Raw genomic sequence first — 16,868 nt, 5'->3', positions numbered from 1 at the left:
TGCATTTGTGTAAACATGAATACTCAAATTATTGGATTTTTCCTAACTGTATCTGACATAATTTAATTCATCAATTACATTATACATTCAAGTTAGCTTTTTAGCCCAGATTTCAAATAGTGGAGGAATAAAGAAATAATATTCCAGGGTAAAACCTCCTAAAAGAATATCATGAAATCACAGAGTTGTAAACACACATGCTTGCAAACAAACATTAGTCGTGAAATCCCTAGCAACAAGTCACTGGATTTTTCTCTGTCAGCACGCGTGTCAGCTGCCAAAGAATAGACTTAACTGAAGAAGTGCCCACATGCTGGCAGGGGCTGGCCCACTGTGGCCAGCCAGATACTGCTAGATTGTAATATTTAAGGTCGAATTTCGACCTGTGGTACACAGCTGTGCTGTGGCTCAGTCAGCAACCTCAGATCTCTGAAAAAAAAAAAAACACAAAACAAAAAAAAAAGAAAAAAAAAACCATGCACCTGTTTCACTGTGAATAGTGAATGTAAAGGAAAAAAACGGAAAAACTGAATGCTTGTTCTATCACAGGTATGAGCTGCTATGATAAATGAAGAACATTCCATGAAGTATGTTTTAAAACCTTGTTATATCTGAGAGGCTTTAAAAGCCGACTTAACTGTTTCAGGGCAACCGCGGTACAGACGTGGTCTCTGTGAGACTTCCACCTGACCCCAGTTTTAAGTGGTACGAATGTTGTGCATTTAATGTTAAAGGACAGTCTGCAATAATAAAGTAAGTAGCCAACGTGGGTGCCCAGCAGTGCTGAGACCTGGCTGCTCTATTGTAAGCTTTGGAAACACAATTTATGCAACAGATGTCCAGATATGATTCTATTTATGGAAAAAGTTTATATGTATTTTACAAATGGTTTTACCATCTTATATTAAAATGACCTTTTGACAGGTGTGCACTGTTTTGTCTCCAGTGAGCACATACCATGCAGATTTTTTATGTACATCAGTAGTGTGAATCCACTGGCACAGGGTGTGTAAATGCCAGATGTGGTGAGATTTTATCTTATAAATGTGATCAGATAAAATAACTCCTGACAGAAACTGTAAGGAAACCAGCTGAATGTTTGACCTGATGACTGATGTTGTATGGTTTATGTTAAATGTATATTCTTTTAATCAATGAATAAAGCATTAAAAAGTGATCATTGTAACATTTTCTTGTTCATGAAGCATGAAAAACCTTTAGTGTTAAATAAACTACAGTAATCTTAACAATGTGTATAATCATGTTAGCTCCTATTGGTAGTCTGGTGCAGCAAAGCTTAAATTTGAACAATTTGGAGAGTTTTGATTTTTTTTAACGCACTGTGGCAAAATATAAAACAGACTGGTTACCACCAAATCCAAGTGTATTATGTATTTAGAATACATTATTTATAGACTATAGGAACCTACATTTAAAAATTCTTCTACTGGATGAAAAGGAAAAAAAAACATTTCAGTATGCCAGTACTAAATAGATCTTAAACTTCTATACTGCTTTAGTTTAGCTTTGTAATCTCCATTCTTGGTTGTTAAGACAAACAGCTGTCATTCCTTCTTCCTTCTCTAATCATTCCAGACACCACTTCTTCCAAGCACTGCCTCATCATGGAATAATCTGGGGTTCACAAAGAACTGTTGTTATATCTATTGCTCCCTCATTTCGTGGATACAACTCCTTTGGATGAATCAACATGTCTGTGTATATAAAAGACTAAAACAATACCTAAAATATATGAAAAAAGAAAGTCAATGAATATGTACATAAGTGAAGTTGTATGTAGTAAAGCACTAAACTGGGGGGTGTTAACCTGTTTTCTCCACTAAGCTCTGACTAATGCTACATGAGCAGAGCACAGATTCTTGAGCCTCAGTTTCCTCATCTGTGATATGAGGGATTTGCCTAAAACTGATTCTTCATTGAAAGTTTCAGCTGATGTTAGTCTGACAGCTTATAGACAAATATTTATTTTCAAAACACAACTTACTAAACTATATGAAATTTGCATATCTAAAATTACTTTCCTATTTCCTCCACCACCCTGGGAATAGAGAAGTTAGGGAGTTGGTAGGGCGGGGCTTCGGAAGGACAGTGTGCTTATGACTGAACACATAGATTCAGCACCTAACTTGCTTGTGGCTTATCCAATAGCATGAACCAGACTGGGTTGTTATGAAGCTAGTAACATTAAATGAAACGGATGGAGTAACATACAGTAGGTGTAAATAATACCCAACAGTCACACTACATTGTCTGTATCAAAGCTTCCTAAGCTTTTTCATATGCTGACACATAGAAAATATTATGCAGCACACTGATATAACAGAAGGAATTGAAGCCAAAAAAAAAAATCATTGTTTTCATTACATAATTAGAGAAATGCAGAAGGTTGATGGAAATAATTATTTGTATAGAACTTTCAAATAAAATCTTTTCAACTGTTCTAACTTATAACCTATTAAAATTTTAATGTTCCCACCAAGAGGAACACCCCACAAATGGATGATAATTTTTAAACCTTACCATCCACAATATCAAACATGTATGCAGTTGAAATTATACTTACAAAATCTAACAGCTCTAAATGTAATGGTAAGTGTAATGTTGAGCTTTCTTACATAATGTAAGTTAATTTTCAAATTCAAGTGATTTTTTTCACTATTAAGTATTTCAAAATAATGAATGCAACTCTAATTTGTACATACGTAACTCTGCTGCTAGTTGAGCCACTGTTCACACAGAAATACCTGATTTATATGGAAGCAATTCAAGGCCTGCAGGAAGCCCTGCTCCCACTTCCAGCTCCCAACACCCCGCTCCTCACACCCACCAGCTACATATGGAATTTCATATCTGGACTTCCTACCTGCTCTTCGAACACCTGGAGCATACTTCTTTCCCAGCTTCATAGATCCCCATCGTCTGTGTGTGAACAGTGGAACACTGCATCTGGCAAGGGAGAAGTGGGTGCCTGGGTACAATTACAAGTACACACCACTCTGGTAAATACAATACCAGGGTGATTGATTCCATACCTACTACCATTCATCTATTTTAAAATGCAATAAGCTCTTGATCATTTGGAAATTTACATCATTTTCCCCCTTAAACCTATATATCAGTTATTAATTTGTTGCCTCAGCTCTGAATGCACCCTTCAATGTATGCTCTCCAATAACGGAGCTCCTATGAGTAACACACCTTTAAAGTCAGAACAATGTTGTTCAGTAAGGGCCATGGGGGACATGGTAGAAGGCAAAGTTTATCGTGTAGGTTCCAGGGTAGGCAGCCTGGATGTAAGACTTCCGGCGTAGCCTCCCCCAGCCGTGGTCCCTCTGCTACCTTGCAGCCTCAGCCTGCCTTGTCCTTCACACAGAAGCCAGAGTTGCTGTACAGCTCATAGGCTGTGAAGCACGTGCTTCCTGCACACACTGGACTCCCATTCCCTGCCCTGCATGTCACATGTGGCCCACACTGGCTCTGCAGGCCTCTCCATCCCTGGTGTCCACACTCCCACTGCACACGCAGTGCCAGCAGTTGCTGTCGGCCTCCTCCCCACCTGCACCCTGCTCAGCCTATTGCTTGCTGAGCATCTCCAGACTGGCTCAGGCCTTGTGGAACCAGTGATCCCTGCTGTCCTGGAGGCTGAAACACACCTTCACCAAAGACGACTGAAACCCTCCCGAGTCCGTCCTACCATGACTGTCCCCTCAGCTTTAAGGGGCCACATGCAGTTTCCTCACATTTTACAATTATTATCATAGTAATAATTCTTTATATTAAGCTTTTCCTGCTCAAACTACTGTGTGCTTTGTCTTCTGATTTGATCCAGACTGCTACATATATCCTTTTCAACTATGCCACAGCTTTTTATGCAAATCTAGTACTTTTGTTAGTTTTTAATTGATTACTTACATATTTTCTGCAACAAAAAACAGAGTTTAAAATGTGATTTTTTTTTTCCTTAAAAGCCATTACATTTTTTGTCCTAGATTTTATACCTATTAAATATAATTGATCAAAAATACAAATATTATTACTTGTTCCTGAAAATGAGTCTGGTCCATCATCCATTCTATTTCTATTTTCATTTTTATAAACACAAGTGGTAAAAAATTTGTTTCACATATATAAGTAGCTGAGAAGAAAGTTTTGTTACAACAATGTCACTCATTCAACTTCTGAGTTTTCAGGACCAAAGAAAGCACTGTCCTATTATCAAAAGTTATTTTATATAGGTCAACAGTTGAAAACAATCATTAATTATTCTCATCACTGACACCAATATCACCAATATCTCAAACTGTGTCTTTAGCTCCATAGGTTTGCACACCTTAGTTTGATGCATCATCATAAGACTAGAAGGTTAAAGGTATGTGCTCATTTCATACATGGGAGAAGGGTTACCTGCAAAACGAAGAAAAGGAAAGGAGAAGCTGCACCCTGTTGACAAGTTCTTTCTAGGCAGAATACACAGGTGAACTCTGTGAATTTTCCTAGAAGCATACCCGCAGAACACTTGGAGATATTTTACCGTACTCCGGGGGGCTGGTGCTGGTGCTTACTAAGTTGTGTCTGACTCTTGCCACCCCGTGGATTGTAGACCGCCAGGGCCCTCTCTCTGTCCATGGGATTTCCTAGGCAAAAATACTGGAGTGGGTTGTCATTCCCTTCAAAGGGTCTTCCTGACCCAGGAATTAAACCTGTGTCTCCTGCATTCACAGGCAGATTCTTTACTACCAGGGAAGCCCCTCAGGGGGTGTATCCCAGTCTGCAAACTATAGCTTCTGTGACAAGAAATATTAACAGGCTTATTTCCACATTACTTACAATGAAAAAGCAGCAGCAACCTAATGACCATTAATAACAGAATAGAGTTACTGTGGCAAAGCCACACAGTGGAAAACCACACAGTGGTCAGAATGAACTAACTTAACCTACATTTATTAACATGATGGATCTCAAAAAATCCAACTTCTAAAGGATATATGTGTGTGTGTGTGTGTGTATATGTATAAAGATGTTATTGATGTACATTTTTGAAAGGCAGGAAAAATAAACCTATATACTATACATAAACACATTTAACCAGAAAAACAAAACACCATTCACACTCTTTTCACAAGAGTACTTACCTCTACAGCATGAGGACAACTGTATCGGGAACATTTTTTTTTTTTTTCTTGAAAAAAATTAAGGCAAATGTTAAATTTGCTCTCTAGGTAAAGGAGTATTCTTTACATAATTGTTACAGAAAACAACCTCAGCTATTTGGAGTATGGCCAAGAATCCACAAGGGATTAGAAAAGGTTTCTGGGAGATTATTCCCTGTACTAAAAGGCATCACATTCAGTAGAGCCACGTGTTTCCTTCCAGCTCATTTGTTCTTCTGTTCAGCATAATTCTGATAAGTCTGTCTGTTTCTTGGTCTCCAGTAGATTAGAAGTGGAGAGAACAAATGAGTGTGGAAGGCAGAAGTTTACAATCCTCAAAAACAATATAACTAATTATAAGTCATTGTGAAGGAACTTGAAATAGACCTGAACAAACCCATAACAAGCTTTAAATACAATGTAATGATAAATGCAATGACCCTGAAACAATATAAAAATATATTCAAAATATCTCTGTAGTGAGTTAATAGAACACTTAATATACCTTGGAAATCTTTTCACACAAGATGGTTAAAATAAATATTTGTGTTTAAAAGAATGGATTATAATCAAGAAATAAGTGAAATTTTCTAAGAAAACACAGTTATTAGCTAAGAAATATTATGACTGATAGAAAGTGAATATTTACTGTGTACCAAGCATAATTTTAACTACTTCACAATAAAGTATTTTATATAGTTCTCATAACAACCCTATAAGACACAGTATTTGGGGACAGGGGAGAAAGGATAATTCTTTAGGGATATATTCCTAAAATATAGAGAAAAGCCCACACAACAACAAAGACCCAGGATGGCCAAAAATAAATAATTTTAAAAAGAGAGATATACTAATAGAGGTTTAAATACATTAAAAATTACAAAAGCAACAATAGAAAACTTTAACTGGGATAAATATCAAACATGAAGAAGAAAGGAAAATGGGGATGAGAATAGTACAAGTACATTAAGTCCCAATTTTTCATCTCAAGGAATCAATACACATACAAATTAATAAAAGTTCATAGATTATATGTATATCTTCTAAAATTCTAAAATCACCATAATTAAAAAGGAAAAAAAAAAGTCAAAAGAGAAAATGTCTAGGATGTATAACTGGGCATAAGGAATAAATGGGGAAAACTGAAAATGATCCTTAAATTCTATTATTTTATTTCTTCCCAGTTGTTTATATTACCTTAATAAAATGTATTTTTAAACTAATTATGTTCCTTTATTCTGGAATCCCAAAGTATTTTAGACCACTCAGCCCATACCAAGTCTCCTGCCTTCCACCATGCTCTCATCTGCCTCCGTGGTTTATTGCCATTCTCTCCGTTATGTTTGATTTGCTTTCTCCTCTCTCCTGTCTTAAGCCAAGTCAAGTCTTTCCTACCCCAGGGCAAAAAAATTTTATTTACTTGATTAGAACATTCCACATTACTCCTCTTACATTTCTCTTCTTTCCCTTTCCAACTTAAAAAAAAAAAAATAGTCTTTATTTCCTACTGAAGGCTGCCTTTTAATACTGAATATAATGATGCTTTTTGGTTCTCATTCTACTTATTATTTTATCCAAGCTTTTCACACAGAGCCTTTCTTTTTAACCATTTTTCTATGGCAGAGGTAAGAATGGAGAGGGAGTGTAAATGCCTCACAAGGACAGCATTTCAAAGAACATCTGGGGAAATGCTGGTATGAAGTGTTCCAATTATAATGCGTCACTGCTTTGTTCAAAAATAGTTAACCTTCAGTCTCTTGGCACTGAAGGAAAAAATCCAAGTAAACAACTAAAACCAATCAAATTTTCAATATAAACAGTGTAATATTAGCTATACTTAATTGCCTTTCCTTTCATAATCATATTAATGTGCAAGATGACTAACAACAGAATACAAACCCGAATTACAGAGATGTTCGAAAGATACTCAGTCCAAAGCTGAAAATGACACACTGCCTCAGTACAGCTATCTTAGAGTAAATCCAGCATTCCCCACTAAAAACAGTAAATATCTTACAAGTGAAGAGAAAAACAAGAAAAAAACAAAGCTGCACAGGAAATCAGCAAATTAACTAAGAATATCCAAATTCTAAAACTTGCCATTAGACAATATCCTGATTTTAAAATATGATCTTTAAGTGTACTAACTTTTTGCATTGGGTCATTCATGTCTATGTATAAGAAAAGGGCACAGTTTTGGTTAAGATAACTGAATGGGAAAGACCCAAAAAATATTATTTTTAGCCTCAAAGCCATTGATAGAAGTAAAAAAAAAACTAACTAATGGAGCCATATTTATGAAAAAACTAGCTGATTTTATTATTATCAATGCCAATCAAGTCTTTAAATCAATCAAAATTTATTTAATTAGGCATAAAGTTACTTTCACATTTGCCTGCAACCATAGTAAATACAGTTCTTGGCATAAAGACACACAGCCTTTGGAGTTTAAAATATCCCCAACTGCAAGATTACATATATAAAACTCTCTTTATTGTTTATGTTATAGTGGATGAATTAAATTAAAATAATTATACCACCTAGAACAAAATAAAATGGAAATAATTTACTCATAGGATTCATATTTAAATCATCTTTATTTACAAAATACTATCCTGAGAATTATAATTCCATTAAGCTTCAATTTGAGCAAAAGTATAATCACTTAAGTAACAGCAGTTACTTAAACTGAAAATGAGAGAGAAGTCAAAATTACTTTTGAAGAGAGACCAACAATATGGTCAAGGTTCTTGCGGTGGCTCTGGATGCTCAGTAGTAGGCTCATTTGAAGGTGGAACCAGCCCTGATGGGAACTCACTTCTACTTTCAGGATGAGGCGGTGGGGGAAAAAATCCAGCTCTCGGGGGAAGATAATGAGGAAAACCTCTTGGTGGATAGACATTTCTCACTGTTCAAAGAGATTGGTAAAAGACAGGTTTTAACTTTCAGCACCTGCATTATGGCCCCAATAAAACATTAGCTTATAACTTCCTGTACCTATCTTTATTTTCAAAAGATGATATCAGACTAATTATCTGATTTAACAAATGAATTTTTACAACACTGAGAAAAACATATGCTCTTCAACTAAACATGATTAAAGGGAATATCATTCATTTTAGCCGCAGATTTTTGTCCTATGAAAATCTAACATCTTAACACTTTTTAAAAAGGAGAATTCTTTCAAAATAGAGTAACGTACTCTCAAAAAAGCTTTCACGTAATGTAAATTTCACCAGACTTAAAATTAAGATCAGTAATTCCCAAATCTAATTTGACAGTATCCTAAAATATTTACAGTTATATCAAAAACTGTCTTGAAATTCCTCAAATAAAATTCATTTTAGTTCACTCTAAACTTTAAAAAGGAGGAATGAGGAAAGGAATGACTCTCAGGCAAACAATAGGCTTTTTCCTAGTGTTTGTTAACCATGTATTTATTCTGCTGAAACCTGTAGTTCTAAATGGGAACAGATAGTCATAAAAGCAATAATTGTTTCTTTTCTCAAATGTGAGGCTGTGAGGAATTTTAATAAATTCAACAATTAATCCAAACGATGATAAACACATTCTAGGTTTTAAATAAGTAGGACTGCATGGGAGCTACTTATGAAAAAAGATTTTAAAAGATTTTTTAAAATACTTCAGCCAGTCATTTTAATGCGAAATATAAACTGTAATTATTTTTACTAATTGACCCAATTTCTGTCTAATAAGATACAAATAATTTTAGTCTTAACATAAGACTGTTGCAAAAAGCCAATGATTCTCTTGGTTTCTGAAACACAGAAGTAATTCTACATCTATTAAGATGAATCAAGTTGAAGCCTCATTACTGATGAGACCTCATTACTGATGGCTGGCAATCTTTCCAATTTGGAAAAATAATGCTATACTTACAGAAGATGAGAAAAACTTTCCTCCATTGTATTACTTCATGAATAGAAAGTAAAATGAATGTTTCTGATCTACTCTATAAGACATATATAAAGCTTTATAATGCATACTTGCGAATGGCGGAGGTGGTGGGCCAGGGAAATCCCTTGGTGGAAAATAATCTCGGGGACCTCCATACATGCTTCCTGGAGGAGGTGGAGGAAAAGGAGGCCCTCTTCTTATGAAAGGACCCCTTGTATCCATTGGAAACAATGGAACTCTGACTGGAGGACGAGGCGGAGGAACAAAACCAGGTCCAGTTGCTTCATTTTCAATGGGAAGAGATGAATCGGGAACATTTAAATTCTACAACAAATTGACATAGGGCAGTCACTGCAATAGCAAAGTTTGCAATAGCTTTCCTTATAAATTTAGGCTTAAAAGAAGGCATCTAGGCACCTAGGAAGAAAGCAGTCTATGATGCCATAAAAGGTTCCAGAGAAAGATTCCGTTTTCTACATCAGATGGATTTTAGCTATCATAAATATTTTATTAACTTAACAGAAAACAGCTTTAACCAACAAAGCAATTGTCCAGTTAAAAATAAAACATAAGACTAGCCCAAGAGTACCAAAATATGCATTCTTTTATCAAGCATATACTAAAAAAAAAAAAAAGCTTATGTTAATATTTTCAAGGTGACCAAAAACCAAGATTGTAAGCACAGTAAACAGAAAACATACTTTAAACCAGCTGGATTTAAAATGAAAGTCCAAGAGGTAATTCAAGTTCTTGTTTAATTATATAAACTAAATCAAGCTTTGAGTCTGTACATTGTACTTTATCACCATGGGGTACAATCCAGAAAGGAAATAGCTATAATGCAAAGCATGAAGTACATTTGTCAAAAAGAAAGCAGCAGCTTTTAATCAAAAAACCAGATGCTGGCTAAATTACTATTCTAGTAAACCAAGAGATTAGAAAGATCCTGAATACATGGATACAATTCCACTTTCAATACTTACACCAAGATCATCTTTGCTTTCATTTCTACTGGATTCCATTTCTGAAGATACTGGCCCATCTAAAATTAAAAGTTAAATCATGAAAAATACATGGTTTATCACACCATTCTTATAGCTTCAGATCACAAAGGACATTGATATCCCTACTCCCCTTGTTGGCACATAAGCCAGCTTGACACCAGCATCCTGTATTAGGGCCACAAGGACAGCTTGAGTCCGTGAACTTTCGGCAGACTCAGAGTTCTGTAAAGGCATGTGTTTGTGGTTTCCCCAACACGTGCCTAGATAATCCTGCAAGCTGCCTCATTAAGGAAGCTTCCAGGAGACAGCATTCCTCTCCTCTCCCCATCTCCTTTTCCTCCTGCCTTCCTTTCCTTTCCTTTCTTCCTCCCTTCTCTCTCATCTTTCCTTCCTTATTCTTCCATCACATAACATAGACTAGCAACTGCATTAGCCACTGTTTCTAAATAAATGTTCCTGGGCTTTATCATCAAGAATTGCACAGGCTCTGAGAACATAAATGTAAACAACCCTCTCTGACCACAACTACATGTCCCCTCCCAGCCTTTTCATTTCATTACTCTCACTATACGTGTCCTTGGGTATCACTGAAGCTTCCAGTCCTCTGATCTCTCAATTTCCTCCTTTCTTCATTTCCTTCCCTAATTAGCTGATCTTGGAGACCCCACTGCTAACAGCCAGTCACTAGCGTCTTTATCCTATTGGCCATGTTTCACCTGCCTAGGATTCTTCTAGACAATCTTAGAGCCTGGTTCTGTACTCAGAGCCCCCTGCCTCGAGCTTCCACTGGGATCTTCCATTCTGTTTCCTCCCTCCACCCTTTCTGCTAGACCTATCCTATGGGCAGGTCTCTCCCAACTACTATTTTAAAATTAGATAGAAAAAGAGAACCCCCTTACAGTTATCGCTCCCCTTCACAGTCAAAAGTTGTTGTTCTTTTTTAAAAAAAAAAGTTTTTCTATATATATTATTCAGAATTCCTCCCATTTTGTCTCTCAATTGTACTCAATCTATGTGCAGCATACACTGTTCCACTGAAATTGTATCGCCCAAGATAAAATGTCTTTTTTTCCCTCAATTAAAATAGAACTTTCAGTTCTTATTTAATGTAATTTTTCACATTGTTGACTATTCCCTCCCTCTTTCAATCCTCTCAGCCTTCACCTTCTGGAAGGGCACCTTCTCCACCTCTCCTTTCTAGCTGCTCCTTCTCAGTCTTTTCAGTGGGCTCCATGACTCCTCAGGGGTGGTCTCTTCAGAGTTCCACCCTCAGCCTTCTCTCCTCTCATTCTCTCCTTGAGAAATTTCACCCATTCTACAGCTCGAATTTGATGTATACTACTACTGTACTTCCAGAAGTTTAAGTCAGATCTAGATATTTCCCCCAGGACTTCCGAGCTTGAAGTGCCTACTTGAATAACCTTGCAGCTGTATCACAGGAGCAGCTAATTTAAGTTCAAAGTTAACTTAAAATATTTCCCATCAAACATTATACTGCTTCTTGCTCCTTGTCTCACAACAATGAATGGCCCACATGCCTTAGCCAAGAAGCCGCATCAGCCAAGACTCCCCCCTCCTCCCTCATTCCATTCAATCTGAAGTCCTTCCAATTATATTAGCTCTGTGTCTCTTCACATCTTTCTGTCTGCTCAGCTAAGTCACCACCATCATCCATGTAGATTTCTGTCACAGTGTTCTAAAAAGTTACCCTCTCTCCAATCTCAACCGCTCCCTCTAATCTATTTCCCATAACACAATCAGAATAATTTCTCCAAAATGCAGGTCTGATCTGATTATTCTCCATTTAAAACCCTTTAACGTGTTCCCATTATCCCACAAGTAGGTCCAACATTTCTGAACAGGTTTGCAAGGCCTTGAAAATTGCACTGCTTACTTCTACACTACTTGTTTCAATATTCTGACTTCCACTCCATGCTGCAGCCGTATTTACAAGGCAATCCTACCTGTGTCTTTAAATATGCTATTCTCTCCTCCCAGACATTATCAAACATCATTCTGGCCCAGCTAATTCCTCCTTTAATTCTCAGCTTATCCATCATTTCCTCCAAAAAGACTTCCTTGACAACTCTACATTCAAAACATCACCACCTGTCATCTAGGTTCGTGGCTCGTGGCCTATAAGCTCCTGTAACGTTGTGCACTTGTTACTTTTGTCACTATATAGTGCAACTGCCTACAGACCACAGGTATAAGGAATGCTGACCTCCCATTCACCACGGAAACACAGCAGCTACCACGGTGCCTGTCAAACGGTAAACAGTCTACAGATATTTAGTGCATCAATGGCAGGGCTGAGGCACTAAACTGATCACTAGCCTCTCATTTCAGTAAAGCCTAAGGATCAAGACCATGGCTCTGGAGTCAGACAGGGTATCAAATCCTAGCTCTAACACTTCCTACCTGAGCTCTTTAGCACCTTTTTGAGCCTTGGTTTCTTCATCTGTAAAATAAGGGTAATAGTATCTACTTTACAGGTTTATTGTAAAGATGAAATGAGGTCATTCATTTCATTCAATAAATGTTTACTGAGCACTAGTGTTACTTAATGTATTTCAACCATTTCACACCACTTTCCTTCATGTAAATACCATACACTGATAAACCAATAACAAAACATTACATATATATAGAAATTTTTCAGCTTACAAAATACTTCCACCCACATTAACTCATTTAACCCTCATAAGATCAAGGGATTCATATCTCAGTTTTACAGGCATTACCCATCAATAACTCATGCTCTTTTCTTTATTTTTGCTTATACTCTTCATTATTACTGGCACAGACCTTTACCTTTTAACTAAATTTTCAAATTTCCTAAAAGCAGCTCAAATGCCACCTCTTTCACAGAGTTTTCCCTCATCCTTCAACTATAAGGGCATTTTCACTTTCTGTGAACATAATATATTCTCTAATGGGACTTACCATTCTGACTAGTATCAGTCAAGCATATATATCTGTCTTTCTCCTCTATTAGTAATTATTAGCTCCTTAGAGCTAAAAACTATACCTTACTATAATTATATTGTCTACCATGTCATGCAGTGTACCTTCTAAAGTGAAAGAACTTAAAAATTACTTGCTAAATTGAATATTGTTCAATTGCAAAAAAAATGAACAAAAATGTGAAAAATTTTAAATAGCATTAGTTTAGAAACAGATGTTTAATCACACATACTTTCATTCACATTAAGCTTGAATTAATGGGGGAAAACAATTTTAAACACCAAACAGAAATAATTATAATAACAGAAAGCCAGGCCATAGGTCTCCTTCTTTGCTTATTATTCAGAGAAGAATGATTTTCCAAAATAATACATATTCCAACTGGATAATTTCCCTCTCCTAAAATATATACCCTTTCCTGAGGAAATCTTTTACCCATAAATTTTTCATTTTCTACTTTTAATCTTTTGTTATGTACTTCTAAAATACATTGGGTGTATGTAATTCCCAATTTCAATGGGTTGCTATGAGGTGGTTTAAGAAAATGAGCCCCAGACAAATCGTTGGTTGCTCAGTAAATGTTAAATCTACCTAAACATAAAAAATTTAAACAAGGTAACTGATTAACCCATCAACAGAGCATGCACTCAAATTATTTCTCTGATTTTCACATATCATTCACACAGCCTAATTTCTCTGATAACTACACAGGATTTATGTAAAGTGGATTGGAAAAACTAGAAAATTAATCATGGAACACAGTAAAATTTACCACCATCGGTACACAGAATAAAGTCATTGCAATAGTGCTCAAACCAACCACCAACACATGTTCAGATGCCATGGATGTGTACAAAACAGCGAGAAACAAAACCAGGAAGTTCTCAGGAAAGAAACTGTGACCTTAAGAGCTAAGCATAAATCACAATTATATTAGTCCTTTATGCAGCTTCCAGTTCTTTAGTATGCCTTCATTACTAAAAAACACATATACACACAGAATATTTCTTACCTGTTTTATCCAAAGATGGCATATTAAAACTTCTGAGTTCTGCTGGTCCAGAAAGTCTACCGGAATTAGAATAAAATCTGTCTTGCCTTTGTGGAAGAAGAACTGGATCAGGATATGGCTGGCCTAAAACACATGTTTGTAAAAGAGCTTCATTAAAGATAAAAATCAAGTTTCCTTAAATTTAATACATTGAACGTAGAATTTTTCTCTCTAAAAGACTTTGACACATATTCTTGGTAGACGATAGTAAACAATTTTAGGAAAACTACACACTTCACTTAAAGCAATAATTTTGCTTTTTAGTAAACACAAATATGATGACACCTTGGAGTTGGAAAGTTTCCATTACTACATGTACATCAGAATATATGAACAGAATTTAGTTACATATCTATATTTATAGATAGACTTAACTTTAATTTGAATAATAGTGGAAGGAAGTGGATACATCAATAAATCAAAAAAGGCTTCAAGGAGCTACCTACTAGTAAACAAAGAAAAGATGAATATGCTGTAAACACAGTAAGAACTAGCGGAACTGATAACGATAAAAGAAATGGTCACCAGAGCAGAAACAGTATCAGTGAGCTCGTCAAGTAATCAAATTTTCAGTAACTTCAACGTTTTAGAATTTAGCATCCCTCCAAAACTAAAGGGAAAGATCTCTGACTCAACAGATGAATGGAAGGTTCACAATGCTCAGATTAAGGACATTTGGGCGGGCACAAATTTAGGCACAGACTCTGACTCAAGTGCTTCTATAGTCAGCCTCCTTTGTCATTTATGATGACAAAATGGTAATAATTCATGGGTCCTTGTGTAACTCCTCATTCTTGAAAAAATATAGGTAGTCTATCTCATCTCTGTTAGGTGACGGTAGACTTTGATTAAGGATGCTTTTGCCAATCTTCAAAAATATGGTAGAGAACATGACCAGCATCTGCCCATTTCTCCATCCCCAACCCCTGGGAGCCACTGGTCCACTCTCTTTCTACATGTTCTACATTTTCAGATGCCCACGCATAAGTGACGTCCTGCAGTATTTGTCTTCCTCTATCTGAATAATTAGGGGTGGAAGTTCTTAAAGACACTGCTACAGTGGGAGGGAAGGGCCAGAAGTTTCCTTAAGTAACCAGATTCTGGCAAAAGTTAGTAAGTAATAATACTATTTAAAAAAATATGGCAGAGGACAAAGGGGATAACGTTTTTTTTACCCTGTTTCACTCTCTCCCATCCTAATAGATATGGTCTCATACTACCTTCCATGACTGTCCTAGGTGAATATAATGTGAACTCCATACATACTTGTTATATGATTCAGTCCCTTGGGACCTTACAGACAAAAAGCCAAGGATACCATCTGACATCAACTGGAGTCAATGAAGAAAATTACATTTAATGAGTTCTCAAGGGTCAAGTGGAGAAGGAAATGGCAACCCACTCCAGTATTCTTGCCTAGAGAATCCTGTGGATAGAGGAGGCTGGTGGGTGGCTGTCCATGGGGTCGCACAGAGTCGGACACAACTGAAGCGACTTAGCATGCATGCATGCATTGTAGAAGGAAATAGCAACCCACTCCAGTATTCTTGCCTGGAGAATCCCAGAGACAGAGGAGCCTGGTGGGCTGCCGTCTATGCGGTCGCAGAGTTGGACACGACTGAAGTGACTTAGCAGCGGCAGCAGCAGCAAGGGTCAAGGGATGTGACTTAGGAAAGAAAGATTCAGAGTCTTGAAGGCCCATTTCCTCCCTTTCAGAGTTGTGGTAACCATCTGAATTAGCCCCATGGGAGAAAGGGCCAATACCAACCACTGAGGTCTAAACTGCCTTTTCCCTACTTTAAACACAGAAATTAACTAAATGGCAGACTTTCCAACTCTTCCTTAAAATCAGGTCTCAAGATACCATATCACTATTTTGCTTCTAAAATACATCCCCACAATATCAGTAACCTGAGAAATACAAGATTTTGCTGTAAGTATTCTGTTTTACTGACCATATGTTACACACTGCCCTCCTCTAGGAAAATAATCCACTCTTAAATCTACCAGCTCTTATTATGTGCCAGGCATTAGTGATACAAAGTTGGTTTTAATACAATCTGTGTCCTTATGATGATGAAACAAAAACAAATCATGTCTTAAATAAAAGGGCATACAAATAATATGAGAGATGGTCTATCTAATTCTGACTGGAGGAGTCCGAAACGGTGCCACAGAGGAAGTAAAGCTTGCCCCGAAAGAAAAATAAGAAAGGACAAACGAGTGATATTGATATTTGGTATTGATTAGAATGATATTCTAGTCAAATTCAAATATACATATACATGTATATGTACATACATAAACAGACACATATACTTAATGTATTAAAACTACATGGAAAGCATATGACCAATGAAAGACTAAAATACAAATAAGTACATGAAGGGTTCCTTTCTCTTTTGACTGCCTACCTTTGTTTTCTACCAGCCTTCTCAGAGAAGAGATGATTAAAAAGGAAGAATGGGAGAAGGAAAAGAATCAGGGGGAAAAAAAAAAACAAATAAAAAAGGAGGAAGAACCATACAGAGCACCATGAAGCAATTTCATAAAATAAAGATTACAATAAAATTCACAATGTCTAGTTTAAACAAAAATGTTATTCATCTCTTTTCATTCCAAAATAAATCTCAGCTTATAATAGTTCCTTCAGTAGCTTTAATAACTGGGGGTCTATCACATAACAAGAACATTAATGTGGTTGAGAAGAGAATTATACAGATGGATAAAGGATTTGTATTTTTTAATTTCAGTACT

General features: G+C 36.4%; 1 protein-coding gene across 13 annotated transcripts in view; it reads right to left on the bottom strand.

Annotated features, from left to right (window-relative positions):
* Positions 1 to 7,513: 7,513 nt before the first annotated feature.
* Positions 7,514 to 16,868, bottom strand: part of MIA2 (MIA SH3 domain ER export factor 2) — a 97,174-nt gene continuing 87,819 nt past the window's right edge. For 9 of the 13 annotated variants that reach the window (XM_005222089.5, XM_005222090.5, XM_005222091.5 and 6 more), the window contains 4 exons: positions 14,073 to 14,195; positions 10,073 to 10,131; positions 9,179 to 9,413; positions 7,750 to 8,079 (listed from right to left, as the gene is read on the bottom strand). In XM_005222089.5, the coding sequence (XP_005222146.1) occupies positions 7,913 to 8,079; positions 9,179 to 9,413; positions 10,073 to 10,131; positions 14,073 to 14,195 (584 nt within the window). In that variant the 3' untranslated portion in view covers positions 7,750 to 7,912. Of the gene's footprint in view, positions 8,080 to 9,178; positions 9,414 to 10,072; positions 10,132 to 14,072; positions 14,196 to 16,868 lie in introns of all 13 variants that reach the window. The other 4 variants (XM_005222083.5, XM_005222085.5, XM_005222084.5 and 1 more) reach the window with 1 other exon arrangement.

This window comes from Bos taurus, chromosome 21, assembly GCF_002263795.3.
Source record: "Bos taurus isolate L1 Dominette 01449 registration number 42190680 breed Hereford chromosome 21, ARS-UCD2.0, whole genome shotgun sequence".
Lineage (NCBI taxonomy): Eukaryota > Metazoa > Chordata > Mammalia > Artiodactyla > Bovidae > Bos > Bos taurus.
The sequence above is the reverse complement of the archived record's forward strand: the minus strand, read 5'-3'. Positions and strand labels throughout refer to the sequence as shown.